This window comes from Hypanus sabinus, chromosome 27 (genome assembly GCF_030144855.1).
Source record: "Hypanus sabinus isolate sHypSab1 chromosome 27, sHypSab1.hap1, whole genome shotgun sequence".
NCBI classification, from domain to species: domain Eukaryota; kingdom Metazoa; phylum Chordata; class Chondrichthyes; order Myliobatiformes; family Dasyatidae; genus Hypanus; species Hypanus sabinus.
Window position 1 is genome coordinate 39,402,948 of NC_082732.1, and position 22,899 is coordinate 39,425,846.

General features: G+C 38.2%; 1 protein-coding gene across 2 annotated transcripts in view; it reads right to left on the minus strand.

Annotated features, from left to right (window-relative positions):
• The window catches only part of tmem201 (transmembrane protein 201), a 125,256-nt gene that overhangs the window by 95,454 nt on the left and 6,903 nt on the right, over positions 1 to 22,899 (minus strand). For both annotated transcript variants that reach the window (XM_059952281.1, XM_059952282.1), the window contains exon 2: positions 1,230 to 1,350. In XM_059952281.1, the coding sequence (XP_059808264.1) occupies positions 1,230 to 1,350 (121 nt within the window). The remainder of the gene's footprint in view (positions 1 to 1,229; positions 1,351 to 22,899) is intronic.

Here is a 22,899-nt window from a genome sequence, read left to right on the forward strand (position 1 = left end):
CTCAACAGTTCTACTGCATTTAATTCTGCTGCTTCATTGAAGGCAAATTCATCTCAACAAGCTGACTGGTTCCAGCGTGTACATCTTGACCTTTTGTGCGAATTCCAACTTCAAGGACAGAGAACTAATTTATTCAACAAGAGAAAAGACATTTTAGTTCAGTCAGAAGGATCCTACAGTTCATCCATGTGGTACATTTCACAAAATCATTATTTATTACATTCATTCATGCCAAGATGCCAAGGCTAGCACTTACTATTCATGACCTCCTGCAATGAATATGGTGAAAGTACTTCTGAAATACTACTGCAGGGGAACTCCTGAGATTTAACAACATTTTTTTTGAAGAAACTGCAATATAATTCTGAATTCAGATGGCACGTGACATGGAGGAAGATTTGTACTGGCTTTTATCTTCCCTCATTTAAACTGACAGAGGTCATCTACTTGGAGGTACTGAAAAAGAAGCCATGGCAAGTTAATGTCATTGTGTAGATCAGGCACACTGGAATCAGTGGTTTAGGTGCTAATAAAGCTGCTGCTTTGTCCTAGATGGGTGCAAATATCTCATCTGGCTCAGAATAGCTTCAACAATAGAGCTCAAAGTATTCTAGTACTTTGCTTTCTGATGGTATAAACTTCTGAGAAAACTGGGAGCATGTCATTCGCCACAGAACACACTCTCAGGCTTACCTTAATGATCAATTTACCAGTCTACAATGAGGTGGGACTCAATGATGGGAATAATATTGATTGTCATGGGGAGGTAATTATACCCTCTCTTTGTGGACTCTTGCACCCAATTCTTCATTCAACAGTGAATCCATCAGTCCTTATTTACCTAGTAATTTATAAACATTTGTAGATTCCAATAATTTCTCGGCAAGCTAGAAATGAGTTACTTGATTCTTCTAATTCCTTCTGTTCTTAACAGAACTGAATTTTGCACTGAGTGCATTCTGGTTAAGCCCAACTTGCAACCTATTGTTTTAGGGAATTTTTAAAAATTCCTCAAATAGTAAAAAGAACTGTGGATATTTCTGGGAAAGGTGCTACCCCATGCTAAACTCTGACCAATGCAAGAGGCAATGAGTTAGGTAATACCGTCCACAACAAGAAACATCAAATGTGCATTTTTTTTCTGTCAAAGAGAAACCTACGGTGACAAAAAGCATGTTTTCTAAGTTGTTTGATGAGCAACGGTGCTGACAATGTGCTAGGAATCTAACCTCTTGGAAGCCATTGTATTGCTCACAGTTTGGACAATCCCAACAGTTTCTGTTCCCATAGGGTACGGTTGTATCCTGGTTGCAGAACCAGCAGTTCACCTTCACATGGGTTGGCTTTTTTCTGCAAAACAAAACATAGAAATTGATAGCTATGAGGCAAATAAATGATTGGAAATCTACAGCTGGGAGTGATGAAATTGTTCTCCCAGCACTATAGACAGTTCCTGGAGGCTTTGGCCTCCATGTCCTTTTATTCACCTACTTTGATTTGTTCTCATTATCAGAGAGACCAAGTTCATATTTGCTTTAATTAGCTCCATAAATCTGAACACTAGCTTTGACAACTCAAAGGCATAAAACTGATTTATTCAAACCAGTACGGATGAGAAAGAAAACCTGTATTCATTAAAATTGATTCTACCAGTAACTGAATGCAGGATCTTTCTGAATTCACTTCAAGATAATTGTTTTAATAAACAGAGTGAACATGGGACCAGAGCACTTTCATGTCAACATCGGTCTTTAATGTCAATTCTTAATCACATCGAGGTGGTAATGAGGTGACCTCATGGCCCTCCATAACTACTGAGGGGACATCATCTGTTATTGCAGAAGCTCCTTGATCGTAGATTTTTTTTGCCAACTTCTCTCCTTTCCTGGACTCTTTAAATATGAGGGGTATACACCCAGGAAATGTAAGCAGGCTTTTTGTCCCACTAAGCATCTAGAACTAAAGGTCAAAGGTTAAGGGTGAAAGCTAAAAAGGTTAAGGGAAACAAAGAAATCTGGATAGGTATTTGGATGACAAGGGTATGGAGGGTTATGGTCTGGGTGCAGGTTGAAGGGACTAGGCAGATTAATAGCTCTGCACAGTCTAGATGAGCCAAAGGGCCAGTTTCTACGCTGTAGTGTTCTATGACTTTATTTTTTAAATTGATTTTTTATGCATTTTCTACAACACTACAAATAAAACCCAAACCAAAATAAAAAATTAATACAGTGCAAAATAAACATACAATAATAATTTAATACAAAAAAGATAATTGAGAAAGCACCCAAATTGAAGTCATGTAAAGTTAGTATCCTCCCCAAGCCCCACAACAACAAAAAAACTCCAGACCAATCACAACACAATATAGAGAATATAAATCAGGACATTCAAACCCCCAAAACTGTAAATACACTTGAAAACAGAAGATAATAATGCCTTCTACTAAAAAAAAAGAGCTGAAAGGGACTGTAAAAAAAACCTTAAGAGGAAAGCACTCAATAAAAGGTCCCCAGACCTTATGAAACTTTATATCCAATTAAGAACTGAATAAGGTCTAAACAGGACATAATATCATTAAGCCATTGAGCATGCGTGGGCGGGACAACATCTCTCCATCTAAGGAGGATTAGACGTCTAGCCAAGAGAGAAGCAAAAGATAATATCTGACACTTAGTCGAACTCAAACATATATCTGTCTTACCCAAAAAACCGAACAGAGCAATTAAAGGGTTAGGTTCTAAGTGATGATTCAGAATACAGTATAAAGTTATAAAAACATCTTTCCAAAATTTCTCTAAACTAGGACAGAACCAGTGCATATGAATAAGAGAAGCCTCACCCCTTTTGCATTTATCACACAGAGGACTAATATTAGGGTAAAATCGAGATAATTTAGATTTGGACATATGGGCTCTATGAACAATCTTAAACTGTAAAAGGCAATGGCGAGCACAAAGAGAGGTTGAATTAACCGATTTGAGAATCGAGTCCCAAATCTCATCAGATAAAGAGATACTTAAATCATGCTCCCAAGCCATTCTAATTTTATCCACAGGGGCATGCCGTAAGAATGCTAATTTATCACGAATAAATGATATTAAACCTTTACCCAGTGGATTAATAGAAAGAAATAAATCCATAACATTTTTCTTGGGCATTTCAGGGGTTAGGAATTAAAGGATTAATAAAGTATCTAATTTGGAGATATCTAAAAAAAATGGGCATTAGGCAGATTGAACTTAGCAGAGAGCTGTTGAAAAGATGCGAAGCGACTATCAATAAAAAGATCTTCAAAATGTCTAATGCCCTTCCTATACCATAGAATATTGAGTCATACATAGTAGGTAAAAAAAGGTGATGATGTAAGATAGGACTAGAAAGGGAAAAACCATAAAATTTCCTAAATTGGGCCCATATTCGCAAAGTGTGTCTGATATTATGATCCCAGCCCCCTCCTTTGTGAGAATCGCAAGAGCACCCGTCAAGGGGGGGGGGGGGTCGGTAGACCCAGTAGGAGAGAGAGAGAGAGAGAAATGTGCCAAATTGCACGTCCCACCCGGGATGCAGAATAAGACGACAGCGACTATTGTCTCATGGAGACCACATGAAAAGCCCTCAGGCAAGGTGGGCTGATTGAGAGAGAGATTGCATCATCCCAACCTGAATGACACCTGCGACCCCGTGAGGAAGTATAAAGGAGAGTCTCAGGGGGACAGCCCCCTCAGACGCACCAAGAAGACACGAGAGAGTGTTCCCGCAGCAGCGGGAAGCCATTCTGAAGGAAGCCACGTGCGTTAGATTCCGGGATTGGAATTTGTGGCTGGAATCACAGAAAACTGCTTTTAACTAACATCGGGGAGAGGAAACCAACGCTCGCTCCCCCCCCCCCCCGATTTCACGGAAGCCTCATCAAGGCTCAGCAAGTTCTTTCTCTTCTCCCCAATCTCTCTCTCTCTCGGTCGCCCCATGTGAAACCCAGCGATTTTCAAAGGGCTGAGACCTGCAGACTTCTGAGTGACTTTTATATTTCCAACGGACAGTCTATTAACCCCTAGACAACCGTAGAGCTCACTTCTTAATGATGATTATTACTATACCCGCGCTTTAGATTGGGTGTTGACGATGTGCACTGTCTGAATATATGTATTAACCTTACTTTTGTGTCCCTTTATAAATAAAAACGTTTGAAAATAGTGACATCAGACTTCAATGGACCTCTCTGTCTTTGCTGGTAAGTTATCCAATTACGGGATACGTAACACTGACAAGAGGATTAACAATTAGTCTAGACAAACTACTAGGGAGTGCAGAGCCAAGAAGTGCAGAAATAGATAAATCTTTAGTGGAATTCAACTCCATTGCCACCCAATTAGGACACTCGGGTTGGCTATGAAAAAAAGACCAAAAGGTAGTGCAACATATGTTGGCTGCCCAATAATATAAACGAAAGTTAGGTAAGGCCCTGCCACCCTCTTTTTTAGATTTTTGAAGATAAACTTTATTAATTCTAGAATGCTTATTCTTCCACAGATATGACAAAATAATAGTCTAAGGAATCAAAAAAGGTTTTAGGAATAAAAATTGGGATAGATTGAAATAAATATAAAAATTTAGGGAGAACATACATTTTAACATTAATACGACCTACCAAAGACATAGATAAAGGAGACCATTGTGACAGACTCTGTTTTGTAGTATATAAAAGATTGGCAACATATTCACGAAAAAGATCTTTAAACTTCCTTGAAACTGTAATCCCAAGGTAAGTAAATTAATTATGAACTACTTTAAAGGGGAGGTCACAAAATGCTAATTCTTGTGCTTCTTTATTAATTGGGAAAAGTTCACTCTTATGTAAATTAAGTTTATAGCCAGAAAACTGGCTAAACTGATCAAGAAGTGAAAACATTGGAGGTAAGGATGTGGACAGATTTGAAAGAAAAAGTAATAAATCATCAGCATAAAGAGAAACTTTATGCTCAACACCCCCCCTTCAGATCCCGGTCTGTTCAGGACAGCTTCGGAATGCTATCGCCAGAGGTTCTATAGCCAAATCAAAGAGAAAGGGACTTAAAGGGCATCCTTGACGGGTGCCACGTTTGAGGTTAAATAACTGGGATTGCTGAAAATTAGTCAAAACAGAGGCGGTAGGACACAGATATAGCAATTTGATCCAAGAGATAAAACTTTGACCAAAGTCAAATTTTTCTAAAACTGCAAAGAGGTAGTTCCACTCTATACGATCAAATGCTTTCTCCGCATCAAGGGAAATAACGCATTCAGGAATCCCAGTTGAAGGTGAATATAAAATGTTAAATAAATGCCAAATGTTAAAAAAAGGAAGACGGTTTTTAATAAAACCAGTTTGATCATCAGAAATAATAGAAGGAATAACAGTTTCTAATCTATGAGCCAAAATTTTGGCCAAGATTTTAACATCAACATTAAGCAAAGAAATCGGCCTGTACGAGGAACACTCTGTTGGGTCTTTACCCATTTTTAATAAAAGAATAATAGATGCCTCATTAAAAGAGGGTGGCAATTTACCATAATTAAACGAGTCAGATAGTACTGAGAGTAACTGAGGAGAAAGGAGTGAAGAGAATGATTTATAAAATTCTACGGGGAACCCATCAGGTCCAGGAGATTTCCCTGAAGACAATGCAGAAATTGCAAAAGATATTTCTTCTGATGATATAGGCTCATTAAGTTTCACTTTAAAATCAGATGAAAGCGAAAGAATATTCAGATTATTTAAGAAAAAATCAACAGAAATAATCTCATTCAGAGATTCAGAGGAATAAAGCCAAGATTAAAAATTTTTAAATATGTCATTGATTTCTAGGTGATCCGATGTAAAATCCCCATTCTCCTTCTGGATCTTTGTAATATGTTGTTTAGCTTTAGAACGCCTCAGCTGATTAACTAGAAATTTACCAGATTTGTCACCATGAATATAAAAGCGACTCTTACTTTCAAGAAGTTGGCGTTCAACAGGTTGAGTAGACAGAAGATCAAATTTAGTTTGAAGTTCTACACGCTTCTTGTATAATTCAGGATTATTAGTTTGAGTATACAATTGATTTCATTCTTTAATCTGATTAATTAGGTCTAATCGATCTATACGGGACTTTCCATTAAGATTTGCTGTACAAGAGATTATTTGACCCCTCAAATATGCTTTCATGGCATCCCAGACAATCTGGGATGACATTTCAGATGATGTATTAGTATTAAAATAAAAAGTTATCTGATCCTTAATAAATTTTAGAAAATCATCATCCAATAATAAAGTCGAGTTAAAACGCCAGTGTTTATTCCTCTGAGGGAGACCAGGAAAGTTTAAAGACAAAGTAATTGGGGCATGATCAGAAATCAGTATACTCTGATAATCACAAGATAAACAAATGGAATAAGTTGATTATCAAGTAAAAAATAGTCAATTCTAATAAAGGTATGGTGAACATGTGAAAAAAAAGAATAATCTCTCTCAGCAGGATGAAGGAAACGCCATATTTCTGAGATACCATAATTAGAAAAAGAGTAAATAGCTAAAGCAGATTTAGCAGGTGATCCAGTAACAGAGGACGACTGATCCAAACTAGGATCTAACCAACAATTAAAGTCGCCACCCAGTATAAGAGAATATGAATTTAAATCTGGTAGCGAGGAGAAAAAACGTTCAAAAAAAATTAACATCATCAAAACTGGGAGCATACAGGTTTGCTAGTACAACTTTAGTATTATATAATTTACCAGAAACGAAAATAAAATGGCCATTTGTATCAGATATCTTATTATGGAGTTCAAAAGGAATATTTGAATTAATAAGGATGGAAACCCCCCCACCCCTATCTTTGGCGGCAAAGGATGAATGAAAATGTTGACCTACCCATTTTGACAAAAGCCAAGAATTATCAAAACTGGGGTGGAGTTTCAAGATGGCGACGTAGACATCTGCCTTTTAGGCGCTCTTCATGTTTTAAGCTATAATCACCCTTTAATCAAATCTTTTCGTACCTAACTACATGGGTTGATATTTACGATTTATTTCTTTCTTAAAATAATACTTGATTTAATTTTTTCAAACTTAAAATGTCTGTACCTAAGAAATCGTCTAAAGACCCTATATCTCTCGATGCAATCTTCAGTCTTCTGGATATTAAACTGGATACTAAACTTGCAAGTCTGGAAAATAAACTTACTGCGAAAATGTCTGAGCTTGAAGATGTCGTTAGATCATTTGATACCAAGCTTCAATCGCTGGCAGCAGATATTGAACGGCATGAAGAAAAGTTCGTGGCTCTTGACAAGATAATTTGTGAAAAAATATGTACAATTGAAACTTTGGAGGAGAAGGTACGATCGACCGCTAAAATAGTGGAGCAGAATAAGTTTAAAATCACCGATCTTGAAAACCGATCTCATAGACAGAACTTGCGTATTATTGGATTTCCCGAAAATGTTGAGTCCGGTGACTTAACTGAATATTTCTCTAACTTATTGTGGGAAATTTTTGGCGAGGACGCTTTGCGGGTTAAACCTACTATTGACCGTGCTCACAGAGTTCCGAGATTTTCGGCTGCGAGAGACAAGCCACGAGCTGTGATTGTCCGTCTCCATTATCCTCGGGAGAAAGAGCTTTTAATTCTATTAGCTCGTCAGAAAGGTATGATTTCTCACAAAAACAAATTTCGTATTGTGGAGGACTATTCATTCGAGGTGATGAGGGCGAGAATCGCTTTTAAACCGGTGATGGCAGAGATTCATTCGATTGGACTTAAACAAGCTTTAAGATACCCAGCGAATCTCAGAATTACGTTGAGTGATGACAGTCAGTGCTTCTTTAATACTCCGGAAGAAGCGAAGAAATTCGTTGAAGAATATCGCTCTTCTAGTACAAGTTGAACTATGCGTTATCTTGAAGAAGAATTTTTGGAGAGAAGACGCCATTCCGCTTTTAGGCTTTAACTTATGAAGCTGCGGTATAGCTTTTTACTTTGGTCTGTAGACCTGGTTTTTTTTATTATCATGATTTACAGATACTCTTTTAATTTTACTATAATGTTTTTTTTAATTAAGTTTTTTTTCCCTCTGGATTAGATATACACGTTAAGATTTTGTAATAATGATTTATTTTTTAAGATGTCGTTTCTTTTTCCCATAAGACTTTGCTTTCCGTAAGCATTTATTTGCCTGTATTTGAGAATGGGACGAATGTTTTGAATTTTTGGACCTTTTTTTATATATATATTGTAGTGGTTATTGAATCCTTTTTAAATCTTATTTTGATGACCTTTTTTTTAAAAAAAAGATTGACGAATTTACATTTATATTCTGTAATATGGTCCTTTCAAAATGTCGTTTCTTCTTCCCATAAGTCTCTGTTTTTGAAACGTCATTTTCTTATATTTGAATATGGAATCTTTTTTTAAAGGCATATTACACCACTTTAAATTTCAATGGTTATCTTTTTTATTAATGATTTTTTGCTTTTTTATATTATTTTTTCATTTTGATTGATATATATTCTTTCTTTTTACAACCCTGTATTTATATCTGGGTGTTATATAGTTTCTCTTTTCTTTCTTTTCATGAAGTTGCCATCTTGAAAATGGGGGTAATATTAGTATTAGTTTGTGCGCCTGCCGCTTGGCTCTTTTTTGAGGGGTTGGGGGAGGGGGTAGGGATCTTTTTTCACGCTTTTGCTTTTTATTTTTTTGCTTTTAGTTTATGGGCCGACTTTAAATTATTAATATTGTTGAGGTGTCATGTTCTCCGGTTGCTCCTGAATCATTTTTCCTTCTTCCTGAATTATGGGTTATGTGTCTTTTTAACCTTTTATGATATACACAACTAATATTGGCATGATGGATAAGTCTATTAACTTTATCTCTTGGAATACTAATGGTTTAAACCATCCGATTAAACGTAAAAAAATATTTAAAGTATTCCATAGACTAAACGCTAATATTATTTTTGCACAGGAGACCCATATTAGGAGGGAGGATAATCAACGTTTTTTTAGGTTCTGGAAGGGTCAACAATTTCACTCGAATTGTACCACCAAAATTAGGGGTGTGTCTATTTTTATAGACCCTTCAATTTTGTTTACACATCATGAAATTATTTCTGATCCACAGGGCAGATTTTTGTTGATAACTGGTTCACTTTTTAATCGAAAAGTGGTTCCAGTTAATATTTATGCTCCAAACTTTGACTGCCCTGAATTTTTTAAACGTTTATTTACTTCCCTTCCTAATCTAAATGAATATATGTTGATAATGGGTGGAGATTTCAATTGTTGTTTGAATCCTTCGATGGATAGATCTAAACCTATCCGAATTCTTCCGAATAGATCAGCCTTACTTATTAATTCTTTTATGGTTGATTCGGGAATTACTGAAATATGGCGGTTTTTGAACCCTAAAGATAAAGAATTTTCATTTTTTTCACATGTATATCACAGTTATTCTAGAATTGATTATTTCCTTATTGATCATCGTTTCTTAACGGATGTTACTGATTGTAAATATGATTCTATTACTATTTCAGATCATGCACCTTTGAAGTTATCTATCAAGATTTCGGACTTTTCCAATAATACTAGATCTTGGAGACTTAACGCTACTTTGCGTCAAGACCCAGAATTTATCACCTACATAAAACAGCAAATTGACTTGTTTTTCTCAACAAACTATACTGAAGAGATTGACAGAGGAATACTTTGGGACTCTTTTAAGGCTTTTATCCGTGGACAAATTATCTCATATTCCGTTGGTAAAAGAAAACAAAGATATTTAGATATTGCTTTATTAGTGGATAAAATTAAAGAAATTGATAAGATTTATTCCGTGACTCCTACCAAAGAACTTTATAAGAAGAGAGTTGAGCTTCAAATGGAGCATAGCTTATTATTATCTTCTTCAATTGAGAATCAATTAATTAGGACCAGGGCTCAATTTTATATCCATAGTGATCGAACTGGTAAACTGTTAGCTAATCAATTAAAAGCTATTTCGACTAAGCGACAAATTATTAAAATTCGTAAACAAGACGGTAATCTAACTACTGATCATAAAGAAATCAATAACACTTTTCAAGATTTTTATAAATCTTTATATCAATCAGAATTTGATGGCGATCTGTCCATGATGGATAATTTTTTTAACAATTTAAATATTCCCAAACTGACAGATGAAGATCGTAGCTTGTTTGATGCTCCTATCTCTATGGCCGAAATAGGAGAGGCTATCTCGTTAATGAATTCAGGGAAAGCTCCTGGTCCTGATGGTTATATTATAGAATTTTTTAAAACTTTTTCTTCTTCGCTTTCCCCTTGGTTATGTGAAATTTTTAATGATGCATTTGCTAAGAAGAGATTACCTCAATCTTTTTATGAAGCTACTATCTCTCTAATACTTAAAAAAGATAAGGATCCTACTTTATCTGCATCTTATCGCCCTATATCACTATTAAATGTAGACTCTAAGATTCTTACAAAAATTTTAGCCATTAGGTTAGAAAAGGTACTATCACAGATTATTTCAGAAGACCAAACTAGTTTTATTAGGAATCGGTATTCCTTTTTTAATGTTAGAAAATTGATTAATATAATTTATACTTCATCACCCATAATTCCAGAATGTGTTATTTCATTAGATGCTGAAAAAGCTTTTGATAGAGTTGAATGGACATACTTATTTAACGCTTTGAGATATTTTAATTTTAGTCCTAATTTTATATCATGGATTAAACTAATATATTATAAACCTGTTGCTTCTGTTCTTACAAATAATTACAGATCCTCTTTTTTACAATTATCTCGTGGTACGAGACAAGGTTGTCCCTTAAGTCCTTTATTATTTAATATCGCATTAGAACCTTTAGCCATTGCTATTCGTGAATCTCCTAATATTTTTGGTATTACCCATAATGAGAAGTTATACAAGTTATCACTTTATGCTGATGACTTGTTGTTATATATTTCTGATCCTGACAGGTCTATTCCCGCTATTTTATCCTTGTTGGCTCAATTTGGTAGTTTTTCTGGTTATAAACTAAACTTGGATAAGAGTGATTTATTCCCTTTAAACGCGCAAACTTTATTGAATGATAGGATACCATTTAAAGTTGTTACTGATAACTTTATCTATTTAGGTATAAAAATTACCAAGAAATATAAAGATTTATTTAGACTGAACTTTTTACCTATGCTCCATCAAATTCAACAACTTACTACAAGATGGTCTCCCCTATCCTTATCATTAGTTGGTCGGATTAATGCTATTAAATTTACCGAATTTACCGAAATTTTTATATTTATTTCAAGCTTTACCAATTTTTATTCCTAAATCTTTTTTTGATAATATTGATTCAAAAATTTCCTCATTTGTGTGGCAAAATAAAAACCCCAGGTTAAGTAAAAGGCAATTACAAAAATCTAAAAAAGATGGTGGTTTAGCTTTACCTAACTTTAGATTTTACTATTGGGCGAATAATATTCGTAACCTAATATATTGGAAATTAGATTTGGATTCACCATTGTGCCCACAGTGGGTAAATTTAGAATGCAGTGAGGTACAGGGATATTCTCTATTCTCCGTTCTTGGTTCTTCTCTTCCTACTGATTTAGTTAAATTCAATAAACAGATATCTAATCCTGTTGTCAAACATACATTACGAATTTGGTTTCAATTTCGTAAGTTTTTTACTCTGAAAAACTTTGTTCTTGATAGCCCTATCTTACTTAATTTTTTTTCAAACCTTCTTTGACAGATCAAGCTTTTAGCATATGGAAAAGGAAAGGTAAAAATGTTTTCGTGATCTTTTTTTTGAAGGTAGTTTGATGTCTTTCGACCAACTTTCCAACAAATTAAGTTACCTAAATCTAATTTTTTTAGATATTTACAAATCAGAAATTTTCTACATAAAGTTCTACCATCTTACCCCAATTCAACTTCAATGGATTTCTCAGATTTGATTTTTACCTTAAATCCTTGTCAGAAGGGATTAGTGGCTTTTATTTATAATATGATTATGAAGATACAACCAGAAATATCAGGTAGAATTAAACAAGAATGGGAAAAAGAACTTCAATATAATATATCAACAGAAAAATGGGAAAAAATTTTACAAATGGTTAATTCTTCTTCTATATGTGCTAAACATGCTTTAATACAATTTAAAATTGTACATAGAGCTCATATGTCTAAAGATAAGCTTGCTCGATTCTATTCTCATATTAACCCTCAATGTGACAGATGTCATTCAGATGTGGCTTCATTGACCCATATGTTTTGGTCATGTCCCACTTTACATAACTATTGGAAGGACATATTTGCTACCATTTCCTCAATTTGGAATATCGATTTACAACCTCATTTTATTACTGCAATTTTTGGTATACCAAATGAGGATGGTAATCAGTTTTCCCCTTCAATTAGACGAATGATTGCTTGTAACATTAATGGCCAGAAGGTCTATATTACAAAATTGGAAAGAAGTAAATCCTCCTACCATGTTTCAGTGGTTCTCTCAAACTATTTCTTATCTGAGCTTGGAAAAAATTAGAAGCACTATTTTTGACTCATCAATTAAATCTGAAGAAACTTGGGGACCGTTCAATCGACATTTTCATATGAATTAATTTGACCTCTTCCAGACCTTCTCTCTGCTTATTCTTGTTCGGGTATGGAGTTCCAGAGTTTTTGACACTATCATATACATATAAACTGTTATTATTGCCCATGTTAGTTTAGCTTAGTGGGTTTTTTTCTTGTATTTTTAATTTTTTTTTCTTCTTTTGATGATTATTTTTATTTTTTCATATATAATTATTATAGACTTGATTGATTAATATACTATTTTTTGTTGTTGATATTTAATAGGATATTGTTGTCTTATTATTAATGTAATCTCAAGTCTATTGCACTTATAACCTATTCACTATTATGTTATGTTTTCTTATATATGAAATTCAATAAAAAGATTGAAAAAGAAAAAGAATTATCAAAACTACGAATATGAGTTTCTTGAAGGAAAGCAATGTCAGCTTTGAGTTGTTTAATATGAGAGAAGACCTCCCTTCTTTTAACAGGATGATTCAATCCCTTTACATTCCAGCTCACAAATTTAAGTGTATTAACCATTATCAATTGTTAGTGCATAGAAGGTAGCAGGCATATAAAAAAATCAAACAGTACAATAACTGTTACATGTTACTGTTACATGTCCTGAATAACTAGGGAAAACAAAAAAAAGTGAGTAGTGTTGGAACTGGAGAATCCACCCCACCCTCGCAACCCAAAACTAGACGGCTACCCAAAAAAGCAGCTAGCTCTACAAAAAATATTAACCCAAAAATGACTTCCAGTTCCGTATATATAATATAGCAAATAATAGCTAATTTATGCACTAGAGAGCAAAATTACAAATAGGAACAAGTTCATCAGAAAAGGTATAAAACTTAATACAAAAAAATCAGAAAAGAAAACTAACCTACCCGCGAGAAACCATGAAAGATTGAAAGAAAAAAATTTTAAGAAGGGGGGGAAAGGGGGAAATTATAAATTTAAAGAGAGTACTTATCAGCCGTTTACAAAAAAAAAGCAAATCTTATACTATAAATCAACTAACAGGGAGGTCTTCAATAAAAAACTCCAAGCCTCCAAAACAAATTAAGATCAATTGTAGTTCTTTATAGATAAAGTTATACAGAAGTATGTTACGAATGAGGAGCAAATCTGATGGACAGAAGGGTCCAGAATCGCCAATGCCCGCCCCCCCCCCCCACTTTTGAGAATCGCAAGATCGCTATTATTTCGGGTCTGAGACCCAGGAAATGAGAGAGATACACATCATGTCAGTAATGAGAGAGATGCAGGATCACAGCAAAGGCAGTTATTATAGACAACGCAGAATACACAACAAGGTGGAATGTCTCCTAACAAAAGCGGAACGGAACCACTGATTACTGCTATTGTCTCTTGGAGAAGGAATTGTGTATTGAGTACTGTACTATTCATTGAAACCCCTCAGGGGACAACCAGAGTGGTCTGGTTGAGGGATTGCATCATCCCAACCTGATTGACATCTGAGACCCCGTGAGTGAGGATAAAAGTCAGGTCTGGGGAACACCCCTCAGACACACCAGGAGAAACGTATGAGACTGGTGGGGGGCTTGTGTGTATGTCCATCCTTGCCTGGGTGGCGAGTCCTCCGCGGAATGGTCTAGCTAAAGGACGGATACAGATCAAGATCGTACCAAGGAAAGTCGGCAAGTTTTTCTCTTCCTCTCTCTCTCTCCAACAATTGCAACACAGCGATCAACAACAGCTGCAGCCTGTATGAACTGAAATGAACTTTAGATTTCCATCGGACAATTCATTATCCCCTAGACCAGGGGTCGGCAACGTTTACCACTGAAAGAGCCAATATGGACCCATTTCCCACAGAAAAGAAAACACTGGGAGCCACAAAATGAAATAACACTGCATACAACGTTTTTTTTTGGCTTTATGCTATGTATAAACAAACTATAATGTGTTGCATTTATGAAATTGATGAACTCCTGCAGAGAAAACGAAATTACATTTCTGCATGCAACAAAAACATTTTGAACTCCGAAAAAAAGACGTTGGGTTGAAGGTTAGCCTACCTTGGATCGAAGAATTAAAAGAACGCGCGCACTGGCGGGTGTCAGGCATTGGCAGTTGTGATATACATTACTAGCAATAAAAAAACACGTTGTAGTGGTGTAGCGCTACACGCAGCGCTAAAATAAAGACTGCAGTCAAAGGTAACTTTATTCGAACTTAAAGCCTCCCTCAACCCGTCCCCGTGGGCGCGGATGCTCCAAAAGACACGTACTCACAAACCCCCGTAGGCTATCTCCCTTAGCCGGAACGGTGGCTAATTGTGAGCCGGTTCGGATGTGCCAGGAAATGGTGTCTCCACAAAGTTTTCAGATTGTACAAGATCACCATAATCTTCAAATTTCGAAATACATTTCAAAAGCTAACAAACCACGGGGAGCCGCATCACAGAGATGAAAGAGCCGCATGTGGCTCCGGAGCCGCAGGTTGCCGACCTCTGCCCTAGACAATGATAGAGCTTATTTCTTATTGATTATTATTATACCCGCACTTTTAGGTTTAGTATTGACGACGTATATTATCTGTATATTAGCATTGATATTATTTTTGTGTATTTTTACTAATAAATACTGTTAAAAATAGAATCATCAGACTTCAACGGACGCCTCTATCTTTGCTGGTAAATAACCCAGTTACGGGGTTTGTAACAAGTAAAATAAATTACACAGGTAAAATCTAAAAGTCCGCAGGGAAACATTAAACTTAAATCATCTATTTAGGAAAAACGCACCAAGTCCAGGGAGAGATTAACTAGAGCCCTTAGAATCTCTATGGTTAATGTCTGAATTATTCAAGTAAAGCCTGAGTTCGGGAAAAAGAACTTTACTTCGAAAAGTACTTATCAGCCATTTTAGAAAGTCAGACCGGTTCCATAGAAAACAAGATGGTTGGAAGATTTCCAACAAACAACTCAGCCTCCTTCACTGATTTAAACCACTTATATTCTCTAGTAGTAAGTGTAATTCAAAGATCGGCTGGATTTCAAAGAGAAGGTCTGAATCTACGATCAAAAAGCACTTTCATTACGCCTTTAAACTCAGCACGCATCTTCAGAACCTGGGGGCATAATCTTCCACAACACGGATATTCATGTTTTGAAAAGCAAAAGTACCTCTGCGGCGTGCCTCCATCATCAAACGGTTTTTCACCTGGTATCGATGAAAGCATAATATAATTGGCCGTGGACGGGAACCCAAAATTGCGCGAGGAACATAAATCCTGTGAGCCCTTTCTAGCTCAGGTGGAGTCGGAAGAAATTCTTTCCCGAAAATCTCACAGAGAAAAGAGGAGAAAAATTCAATGTAAGAGCCCTTTTCGGTAGCCTCCGGCAAACCAAGAATTCGTAGATTGCAATGTCTGCTCCGATTTTCGAGATCCACCATTTTGGAAGTAAGTTTACTGTTCTTCTCCGCTAGGTTGGAGCAGAAAATTTCGAGATGTTGACTAAATCTTCAGAGGTTAGGTCGATGCGAGATAAATATTCAGCATGGTCATCCACTCTGGCATTAACCTGATCCAATTTTGATTCCTGCTGATTGATATAAGTTCTAAATTCAGTTCTAATATCCGTTAAAGTATCTTGTCGATGTTGTTCCAAAATAGCGAGAATCTCAGCCGACAGAGCCATGGAAGTTTCCTTTTTCCTGATTTTAGTACCTTTTGTAGCCATTATGAGATAGATGTATTCGCAGGCAGATAAAAGAAAACTAATAAAATAACAAACTAAAGTTTAAAAAGGGAGACATATAGCGCAAAGATAGGAAGTATAACAGAGCAAAAGTTTGAAGCGACTAAACAATCGCATCTTACCAGAAGTCTCTCTATGACTTTATGATTTCAAGTCTTTGCTGCTTCTCATGGAGTATGTATTTATGTTACTACTTCAGGGGAACTGGGTGTTCTCCAGAAATGCAACCCCGACCCCCCAATGAATCATAATACTATTGGGAGTTTCCACAGCATGGAATACTTGGCTGCAGGTAAAAAGAGTTAGGGGAGTCTCTACTGCATTTGTAGACCAAAAGTGTTTGACCTTTATTACTATTATGGTGATCCAAGTTTCAACTCAAATTGAGGAGGCAAAACGCACTGGTAGACTGCATTGTTGCAAGTAATTAGCATTAAATTTGGACAGCCAATTTGGCCCATAATTACTCTTCACTAAAGAACACAACAAAATTAAGCTAATGATGCCACAGGAAAGATATCAAAAAGATTAAAAGAATACAGAGAAAACTTGAGGTTCTGAGTTCTCGGGAAAGGTCGATTAAGTTAGGACTTTATTCCCTGAAGCGTGGAGAATGAGGGGAGGTTTGATGGAGATATATAAAACTACAAGGGGTACAGATAGGGTAAATGCAAGCAAGCCTTTTCCAGAGGTAGGGTGAAACTAAAACTAAAGGTAATCGCTTAAGGTGAAAGACAAAGGGCCACCTGAGGGGAAACTTTGTTACTCAGAAGGTGGCACAAGTGCAGACAAGCTGCCAGCACAGGTGGTGAATGCAGCTTTGACTGCAACACTGAAGAGAAACTTGAGTATGTAAATGGATGGGAAGGGCATGGAGAGCTGTGGTCCAGGCAGGATAACAGTTCTGTGTGGACTAGATGAGCCGAATGGCCTGTTACTGTGCTGTAATGCTCTCATGTTCTGTTCCTCAGATGAACTTTAAACAGAACATACGGTGTAGCCACATGACAAGAAATGCTATACTGTATTCCACCGTTCTGTGAACTGTAAGGCTTCTCCTGAATTACTTATAGCACTTGTTACTTTTCTCTTCAATTTTTACATTCTCCTAATGGTGGTTATTTTCCACTCTATTTTAATTTATAATCCGCCTGCAATCTTCAATTTAAGAATCAGAGTACTTCAGCACAGAAACATGTCCTTCAGCTCATCTAGTCCATACCCACTGTTTTTCTGCCTAGTCCCATCTACATGCACCTTGATCTTAGCCCTCCACACTCATCTCATCCATGTTTCTATTCAAACTTACCTTAAATATTGCAATTGAACCCACACCCACCATTTCTGCTGGCAGTTCATTCCACACACACACACACCACCCTTTGAGTGAAGAAGTTCCTCGAGGACCTTCCCCCTTCAAGTGAAACAGTTCATCTTTCACCCTAAATTCATGACATCTAGTTCCAGTCTCACCAAACCCGAAGGGAAAAAGCTCACATATATTTACCTTATAGAACCCTTTGCCGAAGCCATCAGGAGGGATGGGGGCATAAGAGGGGTGATGCTGCCAGGCAGTGGAGGGACCCAAGTCAAAACCTCCCTGTACATGGACGACGGTGTTAGGACGTCTTCTAGAAGACGGTGACGTCGTCCATGTACAGGGAGGTTTTGACTTGGGTCCCTCCGCTGCCTGGCAGCATCACCCCTCTTATGCCCCCATCCCTCCTGATGGCTTTGGCATCTGCGAACAGTTCGAGCAGGCGTCAGGGGCCAGGGTCAACCGCACGAAGAGTGAAGCCATGCTCTTTGGCAACTGGCCCAACCGATCCAGCATCCCCTTCACCATCAGGTCTGATCACTTGAGGGTGTTGGAGTTCTGGTTCGGAGGGGCCGAGGCGTTCAACAAGAACTGGCAGGACCAGACTGCCAATGTCAAACAGAAACTGGGGCTGTGGGGAGGGTGCTGCCTATCGATAGCGGGCAAGAACCTGGTCGTCAGGTGTGAGGTGCTGTTAGGGCTGCTGTACTTGACACAGGTGTGGCCAGTCCCCCACTCCTTCAGCTCAGAAATCACCCAAGCTGTCTTCAGACTCGTCTGGGGATCCAAGATGGAGCAGGTCAGATGAACCACCATGCACAAGTCTCTGGACAAGGGGGGCAAAAACGTCCCCAATGTTGTCCTCACCCTGATGGCTAGCTTCATGTGTGGCTGCATCAGGTTGTGTGTGGATCCCAGGTACGTGGGCACCAAGTACCACTAGGTGCCCAGGTTCTACCTGTCGCCCTGGCTACGAAGGATGGGTCTGGCCCCTTTCCCGCACAACTCCCCTGTCAGCTGGTCATTGCCGCCATACCCCTGTCCTTCGTAGAGAAGTTCTTTCAGGTCAACACCTTTGACCACAGGGCCATCAGGCAGTGGTCAGCACGCAAGGTCCTGCAGGCACTGCAGAAGGATGTGATGGACACAGTGGGATGGTTCCCTGAGCAGACAGTCCAGTTCATCTGGCAAAATGCCTCATCGCCAGACCTCACCAACAGGCACCAAGACCTCCCCTGGCTGGTGGTGAGAGGGGTCCTTCCAATCCGATCCCTCCTGTAAGCCCGGAACGTCGTCTCCACACCCCTCTGCCCACAGGAGGACTGCAGTGAGGAGGAGTCGGTGACCCACCTCTTTGCACACTGTGGGTTCGCGGAGAAAGTTTGGAGGAGGATGGAAGGGACAGTGTCGAGGTTCATTCCCAGCAGCTGCATGACAGAGGACTCTCTGATGTATAGGCTGTTCACGGGGATGCACACAGAGACCAACATCCGGTGCTGCTGGCAGATCATCAACTCAGTCAAAGACTCCAGCACACGGAGATGTCCGTGGGGGAATGCTGCCGACAGGCACATTCTCGGCTGCAAGAGTACGTGCTAAGGGACACACTCAAACTTGGTGCAGCCACCTCCACGAAGGACCATGGTCTAGAGTTCTTCTCCCACGGGAGTTGAGGGGTAGTGGGGTTGGGAGTATACCCCCTGAATGTAAATATGGAAGAACAGAATGCCACATGGGTGGCCAAAATTTTGAAAATGTAAAGACAGTAATGGAAACAAATGTAAAGAAATGAAAGTCATTGAATGGTTTATTGTATATAATTTTATTTTTGAATAAAGTATATTTTGTTTAATAAAAAAAATCTATACCCTTAGATTTTGCATACCTAAGATCTCCCCTCATTCTCCAGTGCTCCAGGAAATAAAGTCCAAACCCATTCAATTTTTCCCTATAATTCTGGCCCAGCAACATTCTTGTAAATTTTCTCTGCACTCTTTTAAGCTTAGTTATATATTTTCTGTAGGCAGAAGACCATAATTTGGCCTCAATGTAGGCAGAAGACCATAATTTGGCCTCAATGCCTTCTGCAACTTCAACATCTCAACTCCTGTACTCAACTGTCTGATTTATTTCAAGGAAATTATTAATCTGTATTCCAGTTCCCTTTGTTCTACCGCTCATCTCAGTGCCCTGTCATTCACTGTGCATGTTCTAACCTGGTTTCTTCTCCTGAAGTGCAACACAGCACATTCATCTGAATTAAATTCCATCTGCCATTTTTCCAGCTGGTCCAAATCACACTGCAAGCTTTGATAGCTTTTCTCACTATTCACTACCCCCCACCTTAGACTTCCTTATAACTAAAATCTCAGGCATGTCTCAATGCCCTTTCTATAATATGACAAGCAAAACAATGCATAGTTAATAAATCTGGCTATACTGTTACAAATTTATCAAACCTTGTTTCTCCAATTCTGGCATTCTGTATATCCTAACTTTTGCAATTATGAATACATGGGAGGAGATTCATTTAAGAAAGTAGTTACATGGATCAAACAAAAAAAAAGCAAAACATAACCATGTAATAAAAGGTCTTTTTTATTCACATGAATGGTACAAAAAAAAGCACTTTCACACAAACCACTTCTACTATCACAGTTGTCAAATGCTAACACTGATCAAGAGGAGACTTCAGGCAGTTGGTCAACAACTAATCCACACAACAGTGATCCACACAATCTTTCCATAGCCTCTGGGATGGGAGTTAACAACAGGCCACTCTCTGCACTGACAGCTGCAAACATGAATATACAACTGTTTCAGAAGTGAATTGGGAAAAGACAGCATGATAACTGTTACAATGACCGGCTTAATTCAGAGGACATAAACTATGGGATGAGTGCAGCTGGTAAGAATGTTTAAAAGAAAAAAGTTGATTCAGCCATGGCTTAACACAACTTGATCCAAAGCAGCACTAAAACATCCTTTCCAAGTCCAAGTTTACTGACAAACGAATTATTGGGACCTCCAAAGTAAATAGTAAATGGATCAGAGAATGCCCTACAAATTGCCATTTGTTGTAGCCTTTTATCTATTATTCTTGAATTTACTGGTCAGAGAAAAATATGCTCAGTAGGGGAAAATGCTGTTCTCACTCATCCAGTGCCAGGGTTCCAGCACCTACCTCAATAGTTTCCAGTCGCAGTTCCCTCCACCACAATTTTCACTAATCACTGGCTGAGATCAAAATACAGAAGAGAGAAGAAAACCATACCTTCATTCGAACTTATGCTGTAGTAAGCTCAGAAATGGAACTGACTGCATTTGTTTCCAACATGAATGCAAGTGACTAACTTGGGAATCTGAACCATTGCAATATACATCACTTCTATTAAAGCACCGCTGGGGTCAGTTCAGAATCCACCTTTGGGCCAACCTGCCTAAACAGGGAGGGCTTGGGACCATGGAGAGGACCACAGATTGGGATGGTCAAGGGGAGAGTGGAGGGAGGCATTAGTGAGAGCAACACCGTCCATCACCATCATAATGCAAGATGACCCATGCAAGCACATACACACAGATAACGTGGTGTACCAGTAAGCAGTAGGCTGCAAGTCAATTTAGAAGATGTAACCCCCACAACTGAAGATATTTTTCTGAAGTGGTCTGCTTTTGAAAAACATAAGCATTGTCTCTTTACCACACTGCAAATCCTGCAACAGTGTTGATTCGTTCCATTGTTCATCAGTAGCATCTGATCAGACTCAGTCTTCAGTCTCAATACATTTGCACTTTTTGTATGAACCATAATGGTTAAGTTACTAGGTGACATCTAGACTCTGGACTAATTATCTCCAGACAAGACTTCAGTTACACCTAAGGAATTTAAATAATAAGAAACAAAATCCAAGTTTAAATAATGGTGAGCGTGAGACTACCATATCTGCACAGGACAAGTTATCTGCCTTACTTAGATGGCCTTGCATACACACGGTCCAAGCAGTATGAGAGAAAGAAAGAGAAATTGCCTTTCATAGAAACATAGAAAATAGGTGCAGGAGTAGGCCATTCAGCACTTCGAGCCTGCACCCGCCATTCAGTATGATCATGGCTGATCATCCAACTCAGAACCCTGTACCTGCTTTCTCTCCATACCCCCTGATCCCTTTAGCCACAAGGGCCCTATCTAACTCCCTCTTAAATACAGGCAATGAACCGGCCTCAACTGTTTCCTGTGGCAGAGAATTCCACAGATTCACCACTCTCTGTGTGAAGAAGTTTTTCCACATCTCGGTCCTAAAAGTCTTCCCCATTATCCTTAAACTGTGACCCCTCGTTCTGAACTTCCCCAACATCGGAAACAATCTTCCTGCATCTAGCTTGTCCAATCCCTTTAGAATTTTATACATTTCAATAAGATCCCCCCTCAATCTTCTAAATTCCAGTGAGTATAAGCCTAGTCGATCCAGTCTTTCTTCATATGAAAGTCCTGCCATCCCAGGAATCAATTTGGTGAACCTTCTCTGTACTCCCTCTATGGCAAGAATGTCCTTCCTCAGATTAGGGGACCAAAACTGCACACAATATTCTAGGTGTGGTCTCACCAAGGCCTTGTACAACTTCAGTAGAACCTCCCTGCTCCTGTACTCAAATCCTTTCAACTCATGAGAGAGCATAGGCCACCAACATTTTTGTTGTTGATGTTTCTGTAGCAGGCAATTCCTTTTTTGATGAGATCAAGCTGCCCAGCATGGATGGAAAGCGTACATGGGAGCCAGCAGGATTCGAACTCAGGACCTTCCACCCCAAAGTCCAGGGCTGACGCCACTACGCCACCAGCCAGCTTAGCAGCATGACCGACACTTCATTTTCTTCAAATCTTCCCCATAGACAAGCTTGGGTGCAGTTAGGTATACTGGACTTGCTAGTGACGATGCCATCCTATAAATTAGTTTAAAAAAAGCCTGGCACCAACTCTGCAATTAGTGGGATTCTGACAACAGAATTGTTTTAAATTTCAGATTAATATTGCTAGCCGACCAACATAAAATTCAGGTCTTCTAATACTACCAACTTCCCGCTGCTTTAAATTTTTAATTTCACGATGTGCTTAAGAAATGAAGGACAATGAGCAGAATGGGGCATCCATACAAACCATTACAGGCTGAGCACCTCTTACCCGAGATGCTTGAAGCTGGAAATATTTGTACCTATATAGAGATGTCTTGGAGATAGGA